At 40.1% G+C, this 17,585-nt stretch overlaps 1 protein-coding gene across 1 annotated transcript in view; it reads right to left on the minus strand.

Moving 5' to 3' along the window:
• LOC126372516 (GTP-binding protein REM 1) overlaps nucleotides 1-17,585 on the minus strand; it is a 195,071-nt gene that overhangs the window by 38,945 nt on the left and 138,541 nt on the right. The window contains exon 2 of the mRNA XM_050018318.1: nucleotides 5,891-6,103. Within this exon, the coding sequence (XP_049874275.1) occupies nucleotides 5,891-6,103 (213 nt within the window). The remainder of the gene's footprint in view (nucleotides 1-5,890; nucleotides 6,104-17,585) is intronic.

A 17,585-nucleotide genomic window follows, 5' to 3' on the forward strand; every position in this document is an offset into this window, starting at 1 on the left:
ATATTTAGAAAATAAGCACATTTTTAGTATTAAGTAAACATATTTGTACTTCTTTTATTTTGTGCAATAACGTTATTATTATTATTATAAATGTTTTAGGCCTTCTCCTTCCTCTCTTCCCTTAAATTTTTCCTTCTATGATGTTTGTTTTAAATGAATCATGTCATATCAGGTGGTTCTCCGGTTCTCTATAGACTTCATTATTGATCGTATCATATCAGGAGGTGAAGGATTTGGCGGGAAGAAGAGAGGAACGGCGATTACTCCACCGACAAGAGCGCAGCTCTTAAATAATGACAGAGAGAGAGAGAGAGAGAGAGAGAGATAGCACTCATTCAGAACTATTTGGTATCCAAACCATAGAATAAGGAATAATCACGGAATAAAAGAAAGAGGTTGGAAAGGCCTTTTTTTTTGACGTGACTTATTGTAGATTTGCCGCAGATGGCATTAACTACTTGGCCGGACAAATGGGGAGCGCTGAAGGCTCTCACCCGGTACAACGTTTAAGACAGGCCTAAGGGTGCCCAGTTGGGCGCGAACCTCGGCTCAGGGCGTCTTCTGAGAGGAAAAATATTTGAAAGAATTAATCGACCCTAGGGGGTCGATAGCGATAAGCGCTGAATGAGGGAAATCGTCGACCACGCCGGCGGGGTCGGTATCGGGGTCCTGAAGTGTTTGGTGTTGCGAGCTGATTGGCTGCCTCTATAGCTAGAGTAATCGGGTCGTCGGGATCGTATATTACTTCCTTCGATTGGAAAGGCCCTAACGCGCATTTTGTATGAGAACCGCTGTCGCCGGTTCAACCCCGCTCTCTTTTACTTCTACTCCTATTTATAAACAGATAACTACGAAAACTCTACTGCTTCTCAAATTCCATAGTCACTTTACCGACAATGTGTATTTTGTGTGACAGGCACCAATTTTATTATTACATTTCATAAAACAGATAACAGATACAGACCCATAAGCCTGATCTCCCACCTCTATAAAGCCTTCATCAAAACGGTTGAAAACCGCATAGCAGGCAAATTAGATTCCCACCAACCGCCTGAGCAAGCTGGATTCCGTCCCTCATTCTCAACCACCGACCACCTGCACACGCTAAACCAGGCCATAGAAAAACACAACGAGTTCAATAAGCCGCTGTATTTGGCGTTTGTGGACTATTCAAAGGCTTTCGACAGTCTCACACACGAATCGATATTCTCGGCCTTACGGAGACAGAATACCGAAGAGACATATGTAAAGCTTTTAGAATTGGTCTACAGAAGCAGCACGGCCTCTATTAAACTCCACTCCCAGGGACCAACGTTTAAAATTGAAAAGGGCGTGAAACAGGGTGATCCCCTCTCCCCTAAATTATTTACATGTGCCCTGGAGGAAGTGTTTAAAAAGTTGGCCGTCTCATGGCAGACGGAAGGAGTAGTCATCGGCGAAGGTAGATTAACTAATCTCCGCTTTGCCGATGACATAGTCCTCTTTGCCGACACGGCAGCTAAGCTCGAGGGCATGCTCCAAGACCTGAGCACAGCAAGCCTTGAGATTGGACTCAGTATGAACCGAGCCAAAACCAAGCTAATGACCAACGGCACAAAACGTAAGGTATTGGTCGATGGGCAGGAGATAGAATACGTTGATGAGTACATCTACTTGGGCCAGATAGTCTCCTTCCAGAGCAGGCAAGAACGAGAAATCGAGCGCCGTATAGATAATGCCTGGAAGAGCTTCTGGTCGATGAAACATCTCCTGAAAGGGGATCTTCCCCTTTCACTGAAACGCAAACTTATCGACGTGTGCATCCTGCCAATCCTTACTTACGGTGCCCAAACGTGGTCGCTTACTGAGGCTCAAAAGGCCAAGGTCGGGGTTTGTCAAAGAGCAATGGAGCGCAGCATACTAGGTGTAAAACGAATTGATCGAGTTAAAAACACTGTGCTGCGCTCAAAAACCGGTATAGCTGATGTTGGCAGGAAGACCGCCAGGCTAAAGTGGGACTGGGCTGGACACGTGTGCCGCATGCATCCAGAACGATGGGCAAAGATCATCACACACTGGGTACCACAGGACGGACACCGTAGACGTGGTAGACCCCGGAAACGATGGCGCGATGATCTCGACGGTTATCGAAAAGACTGGATAGAGCTCGCACAGAACCGGGATACTTGGAAGAATATGGGGGAGGCCTTTGCTCAGCAGTGGGATCATATAGGCTAATAATAATAATAATAATAATAAAAATTTCATAAAACACTGCATACAAAAGTATTTTTTGGTAAATGGCCGATCATATTCAGGTTTTTAGCTTTCTTGTGATAAGGAGAGATCATTTTGCATGGTAATCGATATTTGTGGGAATAATACTACGTAAAGAACGGCAACTCTCCGCTCCCCACCAGCGTCTCAGCTAGGTTTACCTCACCTCCCCTCGAAAATAGTCGACGTGAATCGTACGGTGTCAGACGTCACACACAAAGATGCGCGTGTACGATAATGTCAATGTGTAGTGTCTGTGTAAAACGAAATTGTTTGTTTGAAGTGTCCGGGGTGTATCTACACTAATATCTAGTAAGTACCTTTCTCATTCAAAAGCTACATACTTTAAATTGTGGTCCCGTCATCATCTATACATAAATTCTCAAAGAGATACGATCTCCTTTTGATTCGATCCCGATTTCTCGATTCTTCCAACAGGGATGCTATAACAAGGTTTCATACGCGCCAGTTCGAAACGTTTTAACACGTTCACTGTGCGACTGGAAATTTGATATCAACCGAGCGGGTGATATCAAATTTTCGCGAGGACGTGCAATGTTATTTTTCGATAAACACATTGGAATTTATGTACATAGACATAATGTGACAAGAAAAGTGTGCCCCACATATGGGACATGCCCGTATGAGTTTCAAATTTATTGCCTCATATGTGGTTCATACACAGTTAACGTGTTAAGCACGTCCCCAATTTGGTCAATGTTTGTGCAGTATAAAGAGATGTTGTATCTTTTATAGAGGATGTTATTTACTCTTACTAATAAAACGTTTTTCTTAAGGTGAACCTAGACACGCCATAGAGGCCGCAAGCGCCAAAGTCAATGAGTTTTTATAAATAAATTGGTGGTGATGCCAATACACACCATCTAAGTTATACCTGTCGTTTTCTTGTCCGCTGAAAAGAAAAGAGACGGGTAATCGACAGGCAAACAATTTATGGAACATGTCAATTTTGTACAGAAAATTAAAAATACATTCCAAGATTTTATATTGGCGAATAATCCGACAGAATTAAGTTGATAGCACACGTGAAACGGGTTGCACGTCAGCAAGATATTATTTTATTCGCCCGGGGTATTCATTCAGTCATTCACTCATTCATTTTAAAATAAGAAGTTGTCAATCATCCGTCACTTTCCTTTTCGGTGGATGTGAAAATGACAGGTAAGTATAACTTAAAATAAAATTAGCATGTGTCTGCGGGAATCGGGGCCATTAGCTACTTAAGTATACTTACTAGAAGTTTCTGATGCCTAAACTCGGTAAGTAATCTAATCTCACCAGTGTCTTAGGCATAATAAAACTTCATCATCATGTATTTCTGGTAATATATCAGTAAGTATTCAAGTTATAAGAAGTAAGCTTTTTATAACAAAATTCTGCAATTTTTTTTTTATTTTTTTTTAAATTTGCGCCTTAAGTGCTAGTATCATAAAAGGTGAATGACCGTCTAGTTGTCTTGGAAAGGGAACGTTCAAATTAATTTAAATTGATGTTGTTTGTTTGAACGCAAACTGTTAGTGATCGTAGGAAGTGATAAATGTTTCATTGGGGGTAGTTAGGTGAGGGAACAGTTAAACAGTTGAACAGTTTTTGGGGTTAGAAAGGACTGTAAGGGGATAATTATTTAAAGTGTAGTAGCTCCTACGTGACTATTATGCGCTTATACTATACAAATACATTATAAAAGCCTCCATGGTCCAGTGGTTGACGTTGGACTTGCGATCGGAAGGTCCCGGGTTCGAAGTCTGGTGGAGAGATATCATGAAAATCACTTTGTGATCCCTAATTCAGTTTAGGATATTACACACTGATCACCCGATTGTCCGAAAGTAAGATGATCCGTGCTTCGGAAGTCACGTTATACCGTTGGTCCCGGTTACTTACTGATGTAAGTAGCCGTTACAGAGCCATGTCAAGGGCCTTTGGAGGTTCGATAATGGTTGGTAATCCGCCTCATAACCTACACGATAGTTTTTTTTATATTAAACATCTTTAATCAGTCGCAAGACCTTAAACAGATTTGATGTGTGATTATTGATACCAGAGAAAATTGGAAACATATTATACATTTTTTTAACGCGCATATTTTGTTCAAGAATAGAATAACGAATAATACGTATAGAAAGGCAACCATCCGCTCCCCACCAGCGACTGAATTAGGTTTACCTCACCCCCCTAGGACATGGTTTATTTAGTCTTCAATCGTACGGCATCAGACGTCACACACACAGTTGCGCTGGTACGATAATGTCAATGTGTAGTGTCTGTGTAAAACGAGGTGTTCTGTATGAAGAGTTCTGGGTATGGTTCAAGTAAAATAACATTGTACTTTCGTGGTATCGTGTCCAATTAAAAGCAACACACGTGTCTTTTGTCAACACGTTATTTCCCCCTCACATTAAGTCGCCAATCATAATATTATCAGGACACGCTGTAATTTTGTGTAATATCTTTTATGTGTCGAAAAGCTCAGAAAAACTAACCTAAAATATCTGTCATTTCCTTTTATGTATAATAAAGTTTAATGAATCAGAATCATCATCAGTCCTTAAACATATTTTTATTCCAGATTCGAATTCAAATTCAAAATATCTTAGGTTACACTGTGAGTCGTCATGAGTTGCGGTGTACAGAAAAACCTGTCGATAGGTTTATGAGACGCCGTTTTGATTGTAAAATGTTTATTGTTACTTTGAATAAATTTTAGGGTTCGTAATATTTATTTTATTATTTAATTATTGTTAGATTATATAACTTAATAACAGACGGAATAAAGTCGTGAATCTGTGTCACGACTTTATTATTTTTAATTTGGAACTGGCATATTATTTCATTTGTTTTTATTTTGATTTCTTCTTTTTCGAACGGGAACGTTTTCCCGCCTTTTTAAAAGGCGGTGACGTGGAATTTTGTTCGGGTGCGGTAATCTGTTATGAAGAGTTGGAGAGTTAACATTGTTTATGAAAATATAACATTATTCAAGAGAATTGCTGAATTGTTTAATTACGGCGAGCACCTTCCCACCTGAGAGCAGTAGTATTATCACATAAATAATAATAATTTTAGATAACGAACGTCTCATCCGCCACTGCAGCTTCTCGCAACCTGTATAGCCGAAGAAAAGAAGCTGCAAGAAAAACCTCGGCACGGGGCCCTTGACGTTCTTTAAATAAAAACATAAACTATGGTTGTACAATTTAGTAAATTGGCTGCCTAATATCAGTTCTCAGACAGTTAATCCCATGCATTCATATCTAAATAATCGCTAACTGTTGGCGTCAGATCTGGCAGCCCCCGTTGCCTAGGTATTGTTGATTATATGGCGCATAGCAACGGGGGTGCAAAGTAATGTTTTTACATTATTATTATTTTGTGATCGTTTACTCTTTATTATACGTTAATACTGATTCGAGTTGGTCATCTCTGATTTCGCTCGCTTATAATAACCTTTTTTAGAAAGTTTCTTGTCTTAAAACTATTCAAAGGTAAATTCTTAATGTCAATGGGGACGATTATACAGATATGATATGGTATGGTATGGTATATGATGTGGTATTGACCCCATGATACCCCCCCTGTTTCCGCTCATGCTACGAGTAGTATGTAGACTTACCTCGCTGCCTGTCATAAGCATTGATGCACTCGCTTGTCTGGAACTGGCTGATGAGCGCGGTCTTGCCGACTCCGGGCGCGCCCACCATGGCCACCCGATGGCAGGCCACCGGCCGCCGCTCCTGAGTCTCAGGGGCCGACGCTGGCGATGAGGGGGCCAGGCTGCCTGAGCGAGAGCGCCGGCGGCGGAACGAGTCACCCCGGTTTACTATGCCTGCGAAAGAAATGGAAGGTTACTGGACTCAGAAATCAGAATCATATATTCAACGTAATTATCATGGATAAACTTGTTGAAGATCAATGTAAAATTTTTGAATTTACGTCATTTCGCAGGGATTCTCTTAAAATGCATAAATGTTTTTGTCATAATTTGAATTATCATAATCCTTTTTGCATAACGTTTTTTAGCATAATAGTACTTTCACATAATAACATCTAGGAATACTGGTTTCTTAGGTATAACTTATTTTTGGACTAATATTTGTTGGTATAAATTGGATTCGCATATAAATAAGTATCCATAATTCTTTTTTAGAATAATAGATAGTATTTTGTCATATTTTTTACAAGGCATAACAGTAGGTTAGGGTGCGGCGGGGGTGGCCCTTGGGCCACCCCTACGTCGCCAGCATGTTTATCTTACGTACGAAAAGTATACTGAATGATGACCAACAGCATGAAATAGTGTCAAAAAATTTAAAAAGTCACAATCGTGAGCCAAATGCAGCCAAGGAAAAGTAAGTTTCGAAAATGTTCAAAGTTGTGCCAAAACTTTTCTTATTCGGAGTATAGTCTTTATGCTTATAATATTTAAGCTTATATATCATTATTGTCATTAATTATTATGCTTATAGTAGTTATGAGTTTCAAAATAATGCTTAAAAAGTTATGACAAATTAATACTATGCGTAACTTATAATAGGACAAGTAATAGTATGCCATGGTGCATTATTACATAAAATTTTATGAGTAAAAATAGAGAACCCATTTCGCAAGGTGTTATGGCTGAGGAGAAGAATTCAAAAATTCAAAAATATTTATTTTTCAAAATTATCTTACAAAGGTAGCGCTTTTTGAACGTCAAAAATTTAAATGACATATTATGTAACTAGCTGTAAAACTACTACCACATCGGAATCTGTAACGCTGAGGGAAAGACGTGGCCAGAAAACCTCCCAAGAAATGACAAGAAACTGCAACAGCAACACATCTTTTAAATCAATGAAGGTATACATTACAAGTTCTTTAATAACTAGGGGAACACATTAAATACCAGACATTTTTATCATTTAGGTAGTCATTAATCTTATAATAAGCTTTTCTACATAAAGTAAAGTAACTGTTTAACTAACTTAAAAAAGTAGGTTATCGATTCGACGCGTATGTTTATTATATTGTAACCTGGTTTAATTCTTATTCTATGGTCTATGGTTATTCAAAAATTACAATTCAAAATATTTATTTCGGAAACTAGTCCAGATTATGTTAGTAACCTAAAGCTTAACCTAGAAGTAGAGTAGCTTAACCAGCAGGGCTAACATGCGCAAAGTGATAAAATTATCAACCGATTCAAGAAATTTTGTCGAAATCGATAAGTTTGTTTTTTCCCTAACATGCGTAACACGTGATTCTGTTCTTATTTTGACAGAACGACATGACTTGTGGGTTCATACATTAGCACAAATCGACACAATGACATCGTCAGAATCGATAAAATGACCGTCACAGTATGTGAGGCGTTCTTCAAATAAACTCTTCAAAATTATATCATAATTCATCGTTATATTGGGCAGTAGCCCACCATAAGTTATTTACGTGTTATGTGGCACCGAAATAATCAGCATGATACACGAACATTAGCCATCATCAACTTTCCCTGGGACTACGTGAGTACCATAGCTCAGATTACCAGATTAATTAACATAATTATTTCATGACACGAACTTTGCTCAGTCGAAATATATTGTGTGAAAATAACTGTGTAAAACGAAAAACGATGTTGGTCGTGATATTTTGAGTTAGAGACTAGTGTGGGGGCACACTAGCGTGTTTCGAGCGTCGTCGTTGTGCCAGCAGCGTCCGCGCAAAGTCTACGCGACGTCGACGCGGCAGCGACGCGACTCCAGCGCTGGCCGGCTGCCGAATGCCGAGCATGCGACCCTGGCGTCGCGTAACCCCGGCTCCTGTCGCGTACAATCAGTGTGAAAATGGATTCCGACAAAGAAACACTGCTGTTGATATTACTGATCCAAAAATTACGTAAACGAAAAAGGAAACATGGGAAGGAGGCGCTAGTGTGGGGGTCTCTGAGTTGTGAGATCAAACGACCTCATCAACCTTGGTGTTAGTTTTGCTATTGAGCAGTTACAGGCCCCTGACATGGCTCATATAACCATAGAATAAGGAATAATACGTATAGAAAGGCAACTCTCCGCTCCCCACCAGCGTCTGAGCTAGGTTTAAACTTGAATTGTATGGAGTCAGACGTCACAGATGCGCGATAATGTCAATGTGTAGTGTCTGTATAAAACGAGATTGTTTGTATGAAGTGTCCGAGGTGTGATATAATTACTACATACATAACACCACGCCTATATCCCGTTGGGGTAGGCAAGGACAACTGAATTCCACATACTACGATTGTGACACTCAGCTTGCACATAATTAGGTACTTAAAGTAAATAGTAGCCGGGACTGACTGCTCATGTGCCCTCCGAAGCACGGATCATCTTACTTTCAAACAATCATCTTAGGACTTTATATCAAAAGTAGCTGCAAGTAAGCGTCTGATTTTTGGTGCTTATTAAGGATCAAAAGGCGCGTAAACTCATATATAATAATTTACGTAAGTATGTTACTTCAAAAAGAGAAAAAAAAAACATAACAGCACCCTTCAATCTGAAAAATTGGCCCGCTGAAACGTATAAATCTTCAACAAGAGTAAATAATCCGCAATGCGCCACGGAGGTGGATTAAAACTGTAAAAAATTTAGCCAAAATGTTTACTGAACTTTCGGTTTGAGCCCGAATTATTGGCAGGATTTTCTTTTAAAAGAAAAAAAGTGAAAAGCGACGGTACAGATAAGACTTTTTTAATATTAAATTGACTTACTCGTATATTTTTTGGTTCCGGGCTTCTAGCCCAAACACCTCCACCAATCTACCGTGAAGCAGCGTGGTGGAGTATGCTCCATACCCACGCGGTAGATTGAGGGGACGCGTGCGCCCAGCAGTGGGACGTATATAGGCTATTTATCTTACGAAGTACTTTTTCATCTTGCGAAGGATGTATCTGTCTATTCCAATTGGGATGTTCGCGAGCGTAACTTATGTTTTTTTTAGAAGTACGATTCAAATTATTATGAAAACGCGTCTAAAGTGTGCTCGGCCTAGATCTAGGTAGTTTCTTTACTAAACAAACGGGGTTTATGACGTCAAAGAGTTAATTTTGAAATGGATTAGTGTCGAACCCGTAAATTAGTTTAGGTACGTAGAAAATGAGAGCCAAAGCACGCTTCTGGGTGTAAAGTTTAAAAGGCTCTGGCAAAAAGCCACCACAAGGCAAAATCTTACTTCTCTGTCGGATTAGAATTAGAAAATATAGACAGGATACCTAAGCGTCCGATGAGGTAATTGTCACTGCCTGGCTTGACAAGTTAGGCGATTCAGTTTTTTTCTTAACATTTAAATTCTTGAAAATACGTAGTTTTGTTGACACATTAACATTAATTTACATTATACGACACAGCTCACCTTTTGTGCTGTCCGAAGTGCCCTAACACCTGCACTTTTAAATACCTTTACGAAGCCACTGACAATGCCGTAGGCGTGGCCAATTATTATTGGTCAGCAAAAATTTAGTATCGATCGCCATCGACTCGCAAAGAAGAAGAACACATGCTGTAGATTTAAAAATATTAAACTGACCTTCACAAGTTTATCTATGAAAATTACGTTAAATAAATGATTCTGATTTCGTATTTCATGATGTGATTTCAATGATTCTGATTTCGATGGGGCTCACCACTTATCACATTGGTCTATCAGAAACCTCGGTGAAGCGTGGTTATTTAGTTCATCTTGCAATGGTTATACCTCTGACTGCCCCATTTGGGATATAGTCGTGAGCTTTTGTTATGTTATGTAATTGTATTCAGTTTTTATTTATATTATTTAAATAAGAAATTTGTCCGCCATTATCAGTATGTACCTTAATAAATAAATCATTGTTTTAAGTTTACGCGGTTATTATCAAAATTAAAACATATAATAACCGCGTTTTAAACGCGGTAAGAACCCGTTATTATGTGTTTTAATTATAAATAAATCGTCTTTTATAACAAATATTTCAAACATTTGCAGTTGTGTTTTGGAAATTGCATTGGATTTTTCCTCGCAATTGTGTTAAAAAACGTCGTTTGAAAAGCGTGAGCTCATTTGTATCATATTACTAGAGGTAAAATTTGTTACACAGGGTGTTAGTGATATCGTAACGAAACTTTGAGAGTTGATTTAGACCATGATTCTGAATTGATATCAAGTAAAATTTTCGGAAAATTCAGTTTGATATTAATTCAGAATCAAGGTTTGAATCATCCCCCTCAGTATTCTTTACGATGACACTAACACCCTATAGATTCGTTTCTATTTCTAAATATTTCACTGTGAAAGGGCCATTCACAAAACGTTTTTTCATTCGTAACCAAATTAACGACTGGTAATATCGCGCTGAAACACCTGGGCTTGATAAATTGCTGTACTTTTCATACCAATGTCTTAAATAATTTTAAATAGGTGAGTAAGTCTTCAAACCAAACGCAGACGCGAAGAGGTCTTATTCAAATAGCAGATGTAGCGAAAAAGGCTGCTTGCTTGAAATGAGACTGGGCTGGACATGTTGCCCGAACGCCCGATGACCTCTGGACCAAAAAAGCTAAAGAGTAGGTTCCTGCAAATGCTGTCAGACGTCGGCGAAGGCCACGAAAAAGATGGCGCGACGAGTTAGACCGCTTATTGAAACGGTGGCATGAACAAGCTGGGGATAGGGGGGAGTGGAAGAAGGGAAGAGATGCCATTGCCCTGCAGTGAGACATTGAGGGCTATTATTATTAATAATAATATAATAAGTAAGTCTTATATCAAACGAATTCGGAAGAATTTCAGAGAAATATACCTATTTTCTTGTGTCATACTTTTTAGAGCGTGAATTTTCCGCAGTCGGGTTTTAGTTTTTAATGAACGTTTTTATGGATGTTTTTATTGAACTATAATGACTAATTGTGCTGAACTGGTTGTTCTGTTTTAATAGTGCGTACGTAATAACAATCTAAAAATAGTTTCACCGTTTCCTATCGATGAAAAAGTTACTCTACTTTCAAGGTAGAGCAACACAAACATTTCCTTCACCTTGTTTTCGTGTTCGACTAATGTTCCGTTGAAATTGTTTCTAATGATACAAACAAGATTACGACTACATAGACGCCACAAGGTTTTCCTATAGAAATAACGAAGCATAACCTACACAGCGGAAGGGCTATTTAATACTACGGACGTTGTAAACATCGGGAATGGAGCTTTTAATAGTGTACCTTACAAACACACACGCGTATAAGTATAATCCACATTCATTTAATAACTAGCCGTGAACCGTGGTAGCCCAGTTGGTAGAACGCTTGCCTCTCACTTTGAGGTCGCAAGTTCGAATCCAGAGCAGGCCTAAACCAATGATTGTCGAAATTGTGTTCGAATTCATATTTGGATCATAATTATCACGTACTCAGCACTGCAGGAAAACATCGTGAGGAAACCCACATTGCCGAGAAATGCATATTCGGAGGTATGTGACATAACCTGTATTGGGCTGGTTTTCCCTTCGCGGTTTGGAAGGTTAGACAGGCAGTCGCTGCTGTAAAAAAATCCCATTAACGTCCCCACTGCACGGCCTTCCCTATGGATGTAAAGGGCGATCGGGCCTTAAACCATCACGTGGGCCCAGTGCGGATTGATGGTTATTAACGACTGCCAATGCAGCCGGGACCAACGGCTTAACGTGCCATCCGAAGCACGGAGGAGCTCAAGATGAAAACTTTTTTTTGTGGTCACCCATCCTATGACCGGCCTTTGCGATAGTTGCTTGACTTCAACAATCGCAGACCGAGCGCGTATACCGCTGCGCCACCGAGCTCCTCCGGCTTAAAATAGCGAACGTAAAAACGAAAATACATACAACCTCACACATCTCAGTACACCACCGCCGCTACAGATTTAGCGGGTAATAAACTGCTAAGGGCCGGTTGTTGTGTAAACACACACGATTGACGTCACACGGTGCGCTTGCGCGTTAGGAAGTTGCCTTAATGTAAGGGCGCCTTTAAATTAGTCGCGTTGCTAAAGCGCTGCAGTGGGCCAGTATTAGAGCGTTGGGCTCACGATCCGGAGGTCCCGGGTTCGAATCCCGGTGGGGACATATCACATCGTGTTGGTTTTGAGGATGATCATCAACAATGTTGTCAGGGTTAATATTGAGCCGCCATAGGCCAGAGCCTCCGTGGTCTAGCGGTTAGAGCGTCAGGCTCACGATCTGGAGGTCCGGGTTCGATTCCCGATGGGGAATCCGTCGAAATCACTTTGTGAGACTGTCCTTTGCTTGGTAAGGAATTTACAGTCTTGAATCATCTGTTTGTCTGAAAAAGTAAGATGATTCCATGCTTCGAAGGGCACGTTAATGCGTTGGTCCGGGCTATTAGAAGACACCTCCACCAACCCGCAATGGAGCAGCGTGGTGGAGTATGCTCTTTACCCCCTCCTGTGCTCAGTCAGCAGTGGGACTTATATAGGCTGTTTTATAGCCCCTGACATGGCTCATGCGGATGTAACGACTACTTACTTATGTCAATAAGTAGTAACCGGGACCAACGCAACGGCTTAACGTGTCTTCCGAACCACGGGACGTACTTTCGGACAATCGGATGATCAGTCTGTAAAGTCTTGAACAAACTAGGGTTCACAATAATTAACATTAAACGTTGACGTTCAACGATATGGTCAACTTAAGTTGGCTATTTCATGAAATATGACCAATTCATGAAATGATCGAGCACATCATGAAATGATCAATTCTAAGATCTGGCCACGACATATACATAATAATATGACTAAATGTCAAGTGTTAGATGTTTAGGCTACCTTAGACCGACCTGGTGTTTGTTGACATCAAACTGTTTGCGATAGCCTTTGTGAGAGCCTATTGTAGTATACACCTTAGTACGTGTACACTTTGTACGTGTACGTAGTCGTAGGAGGCTGTTTACCATAGAGTTAATAGACTGCTAGACGTCGTGATACCCTTTCGCTGTTGCGGCGACTGTTCCATTCTTCTTCATTATAAATACTTAACAACGACAAGACAATATACAGCTTTAGGCTCACGATCTGGAAGTCCCGGGTTCGAATCCCGGCGGGCACATATCACAAAAATCACTTTAAAATCCCTAGTTTGGTTACGACATTACAGGCTGATCACCTGATTGTCCAAAAAGTAAGACGATCCACGCTTCGGAAGGCACGTTAAGCCGTTGATCCCGGTTACTACTTACTGATGTAAGTAAGTAGTCGTTACATGAGCCATGTCAGGGGCCTTTGGCGGCTCAATAGTAACCCTGAAACCAGGGTTGATGAGGTTGGTACACCACCTCACAACCCACACGATAGAAGAGAAGATGGCCGATAGGCTAATCAGCCTATCAAGGGATCCCTTATCACTATAAATCCAGCTTACGTCATCGTATCAACAGTGGCTGCAAGTTGTCTTTGAATACTTGAGGCTCTGCCCACCCCATTAGGGATTACGGGTATGAGTTTATGTATGTCTCGTGGCCACAGACAAGCGTACAGATGTTAGCTATGAAATCTAGTCCATACGCCAGTTATTTATAAACATCTTGTCATATCTTCCAACGTGTTAAGATGCTATGATTGTACAACTCTATTACAACTTTATAACATAACAACACATGACATAGAATCACGCCTGCATCCCCGAAGGGGTAGGGAGGGGTGTACAAGGTGCTAGTGATTTCGTAACGAAAACTTTTGAGGGATGATTCAGGCCATGATTTTGAGTTGCTGTCAAGTGGAATTTTCCGTCGTTAAGATCATCAACTCTGGTGTCAGGGTTATTACTGAGCCGCTAAAGGCAGATTCTCGCCGGGCTCATTTAATGACTATTCTTAGGGGCTTTTGGCGGTTGACCAGTGTAAATGAAGTCGGTCATTGGCCGCAAAACCCACACGGAAGCAGTAGAAGAAAAATATTGCGTTCAAATTCTACAGCAATAGCGAACGTAAACTCCGACACGATGTTTGATTCAAAGCCTTAACCCACGTTTGCTTCACACACAACTAACGGGCTAACTCAAGTTCGCAAAATGCCTGAGGGTGCCACTAACTTTGACAGTACTAGACAGGCGTACGATAGACATGTTCGGACAAGTAGTGAACGCCATTCGAGGCAAATCTACAATAGAGTGATGTTAGTTTTTTTTGTTGACGTGACTTATCGTTTTGAGGCAAAAGGCATTAACTATTTGGCCGGATAATAACAAAAAAAAAACCGACTTCAAACGCAAAACTAAAAAGCAATAAATAAATTTACTTCGCACAAAGTAATTAGTACGTATTTTCAATTAGTTAATTAATTTTATAAATCTGAAGCCGGTGCCAAGGAAATGCTACAACGAAGTACCGATTCTTATATTTTTCAATACTGATTGTTTTGTAATTTTTTGTTTGACATTGTTTTGTAATTGCTTTGATATAGGTATTAAACAATATTGTGTGTACATAGTAATTTGATATTGTAGTAGGGTTGTTGTAGCATTTACTTGGCACCGACTTCAGATTTATAAAATTAATTAACTAATTGAAAATACGTACTAATTACTTTGTGCGAAGTAAATTTATTTATTGCTTTTTAGTTTTGCGTTTGAAGTCGGTTTTTTTTTTGTTAAAAATTTTATTTTATTTTACGATTTTAAGTGATGGTTAGACTGAGCAAGGATGCAGACAGACAGATTTTCTGATTTATATTGATATATAATAATATATGATTAGTAGTGATCACAATTATTATTGATGAACATGTTTACACACACACACACACACTCACACACGCGCACACGCACACGAGCACACGCGCACGTACACACGCACACACACAGACACACGCACACACACAGACACACGCACACACACAGACACACGCACACACACAGACACACGCACACAAACAGACACACACACACACACACACGCGCACACACACACACACATACACACATACACACATGTGGTTGTCAGTGGAAGCTGCTATCATACACACTCACGCACACATATAGATACAGTAGATTTCGCGTGGTTCGCTCGCTGCTAAAGCAGCTCGCGTGTCCTGTTTATTCGAAACTGTCCCTCTTCGTATGGCGGCCATCTTGTTTTTCCGCCATTTTGTTTTTTTTCACCGGCGACAGAATTTGACCAAGATTTAAATGGGTGTCGTGGAAACAAACAAAATCCAGGTGCAATAGGTTTGCCAGGCCGTAGGATGTCTCCCTGATTGGGAGCAGTTTTCAAAGATGACGTTCCGATCACACCCCTATACATCATTTTTAACCCCAAGACATTTTCTGGAAAAACAAAATTTTGTATGGCGGCCATCTTGTTTTTTCGCCATTTTGTATTTTTTTCACCGGCCATTAAATTCGACCAAGATTTAAATAGGTTTCGTGAAAGAAAAATTGGTTCAGGTGCGATAGTTTCGCCAGGCCGTAGGGTGTCACCCTGATGCGGAGCAGTTTTCGAAAATCGGGAAGTATTTCCATACTTAACATGACGATCCGATCACAACCCCGATATATATTTTATACCCCGAGACATTTTCTGAAAAAACTAAATTGTCTATGGCGGCCATCTTGTTTTTCCGCCATTTTGTTTTTTTTTCACGCGCTATAGAATTTGACCAAGATTTAAATAAGTGCTCTGAAAGAAATATTGGTTCACGTGCGATAGTTTTGCCAGGCCGTAGAGTATCTCTCTGATGCGGAGCAGTTTTTGGTGACCAGAAAGTATTTCCGTACTCTACATGACGTTTTGAGTAAGCGCCCCATACATTATTTTTACCCAAAGGGGCTTCTTCTAAAATCGACAAAATTTTGTATGGCGGCCATCTTTTTTTTCCGCCATTTTGTTTTTTTGCACCGGCGTTTGGATTTGATCAAGATTTAAATACGTTTCGTGAAAGAAAAATTGCTCCAGGTTGTATAGTTTTGCCAGGCCATAGGGTGTCTCCCTGATGCTGACCAGTTTTCGAAGGTCGGGAAGTTTTCCCGAAGCCTAAAGAGCGATCCGATCAATATGACTTTACAAACGCACTAGTCGCTCCTACGATTTTTGAAAATTCCCCTCGATTTCTCTGGTCTTCCATCATCAGATCCTGACTTCCTTGACATGGGACCCCCTTGGGTACATCTTCTTTCAAACAAAAAAAGAATTATCAAAATCGGTTCATATACGACGAAGATATGCCCGAACAAACATAAAAAAAAAAAAAAAAAAAAAAAAAAAAAAATATACGGTCGAATTGAGAACCTCCTCCTTTTTTGAAGTCGGTAAAAATGGGGAGCGTTGAGGGCTCTCACCCGGTACAAAATTTGAGACAACTGGCCAGTTGGGCGTGAATTTCGGCTCAGGCCGACGCCTGAGGGGATCATATTTGAAAGAATTAATCGACCTAGCATGTCGATAGTCCACGACCACGTCGGCGCGGTGGTAACAGGGCCCTGAAGTGTATGTTGTCGCGAGCTGATTGGCCGCCGCTTTGGCTAGAGTGATTTGATTGATTTCAAAAGTCTTTATTACACATTAATAAATTACAGTATTACAGACACAGTCTAACAATACTTACAAGAATGAATTTAGTATAAATATTTCGCCAGCCACACATTACATTAAGAACTATTTTTAAAAGTTGTATGGCTAGAGTAATCGGATCGTCGGGATAATTCTGTAGTCATACTTGTTTAACTACAAATAATACTTTTATTACAATCCGAGATTTGTGTTCGGTTCATGGCAATAGGCTCGCCCCTTATTACATGGGACTTAAACATAGTGGGCGAAGAGTTAATGTATTGTGTCGTGTATAGTATACAGGGTGTTAGTGACATCGTAACGAATACTGAGGGGGATGATTCTGACCATGATTCTGAGTTAATATCAAGTGGCATTTCCTGTCGGAAAATTCATAATTTTTAAGTGGCGTGGCTTATGAACGACACGATTTACTGTCGTCTACGACATATTTTACAGTGGCAAGATAATTGTCATGACAGTGGGAACGGCACGACAGTCGTAATATCGTAATACGATAAAATAATTACGAGTAATTCGTGACCGCAAATCTATCAAATCTATCCAATGGGAACAACTACATACGATACACAATCATGAGACTATGGAAGGATAATGATTGGGAATTTGATTGTTTATGGTATGAAAGGAGGATGGTTAATGAATGGGACGTAAGGCAGTATTAAAAAGTAAGAAAGGCGAGTCGATGTCGGTCGGGTTAGAGGATTTTGTTAAAATATAAGGAGTAAAGATATTTAAAATATCCCGTGTTATTTCTATGTCCCACAATAATGG

Source organism: Pectinophora gossypiella, chromosome 14 (assembly GCF_024362695.1).
Source record: "Pectinophora gossypiella chromosome 14, ilPecGoss1.1, whole genome shotgun sequence".
Lineage (NCBI taxonomy): Eukaryota > Metazoa > Arthropoda > Insecta > Lepidoptera > Gelechiidae > Pectinophora > Pectinophora gossypiella.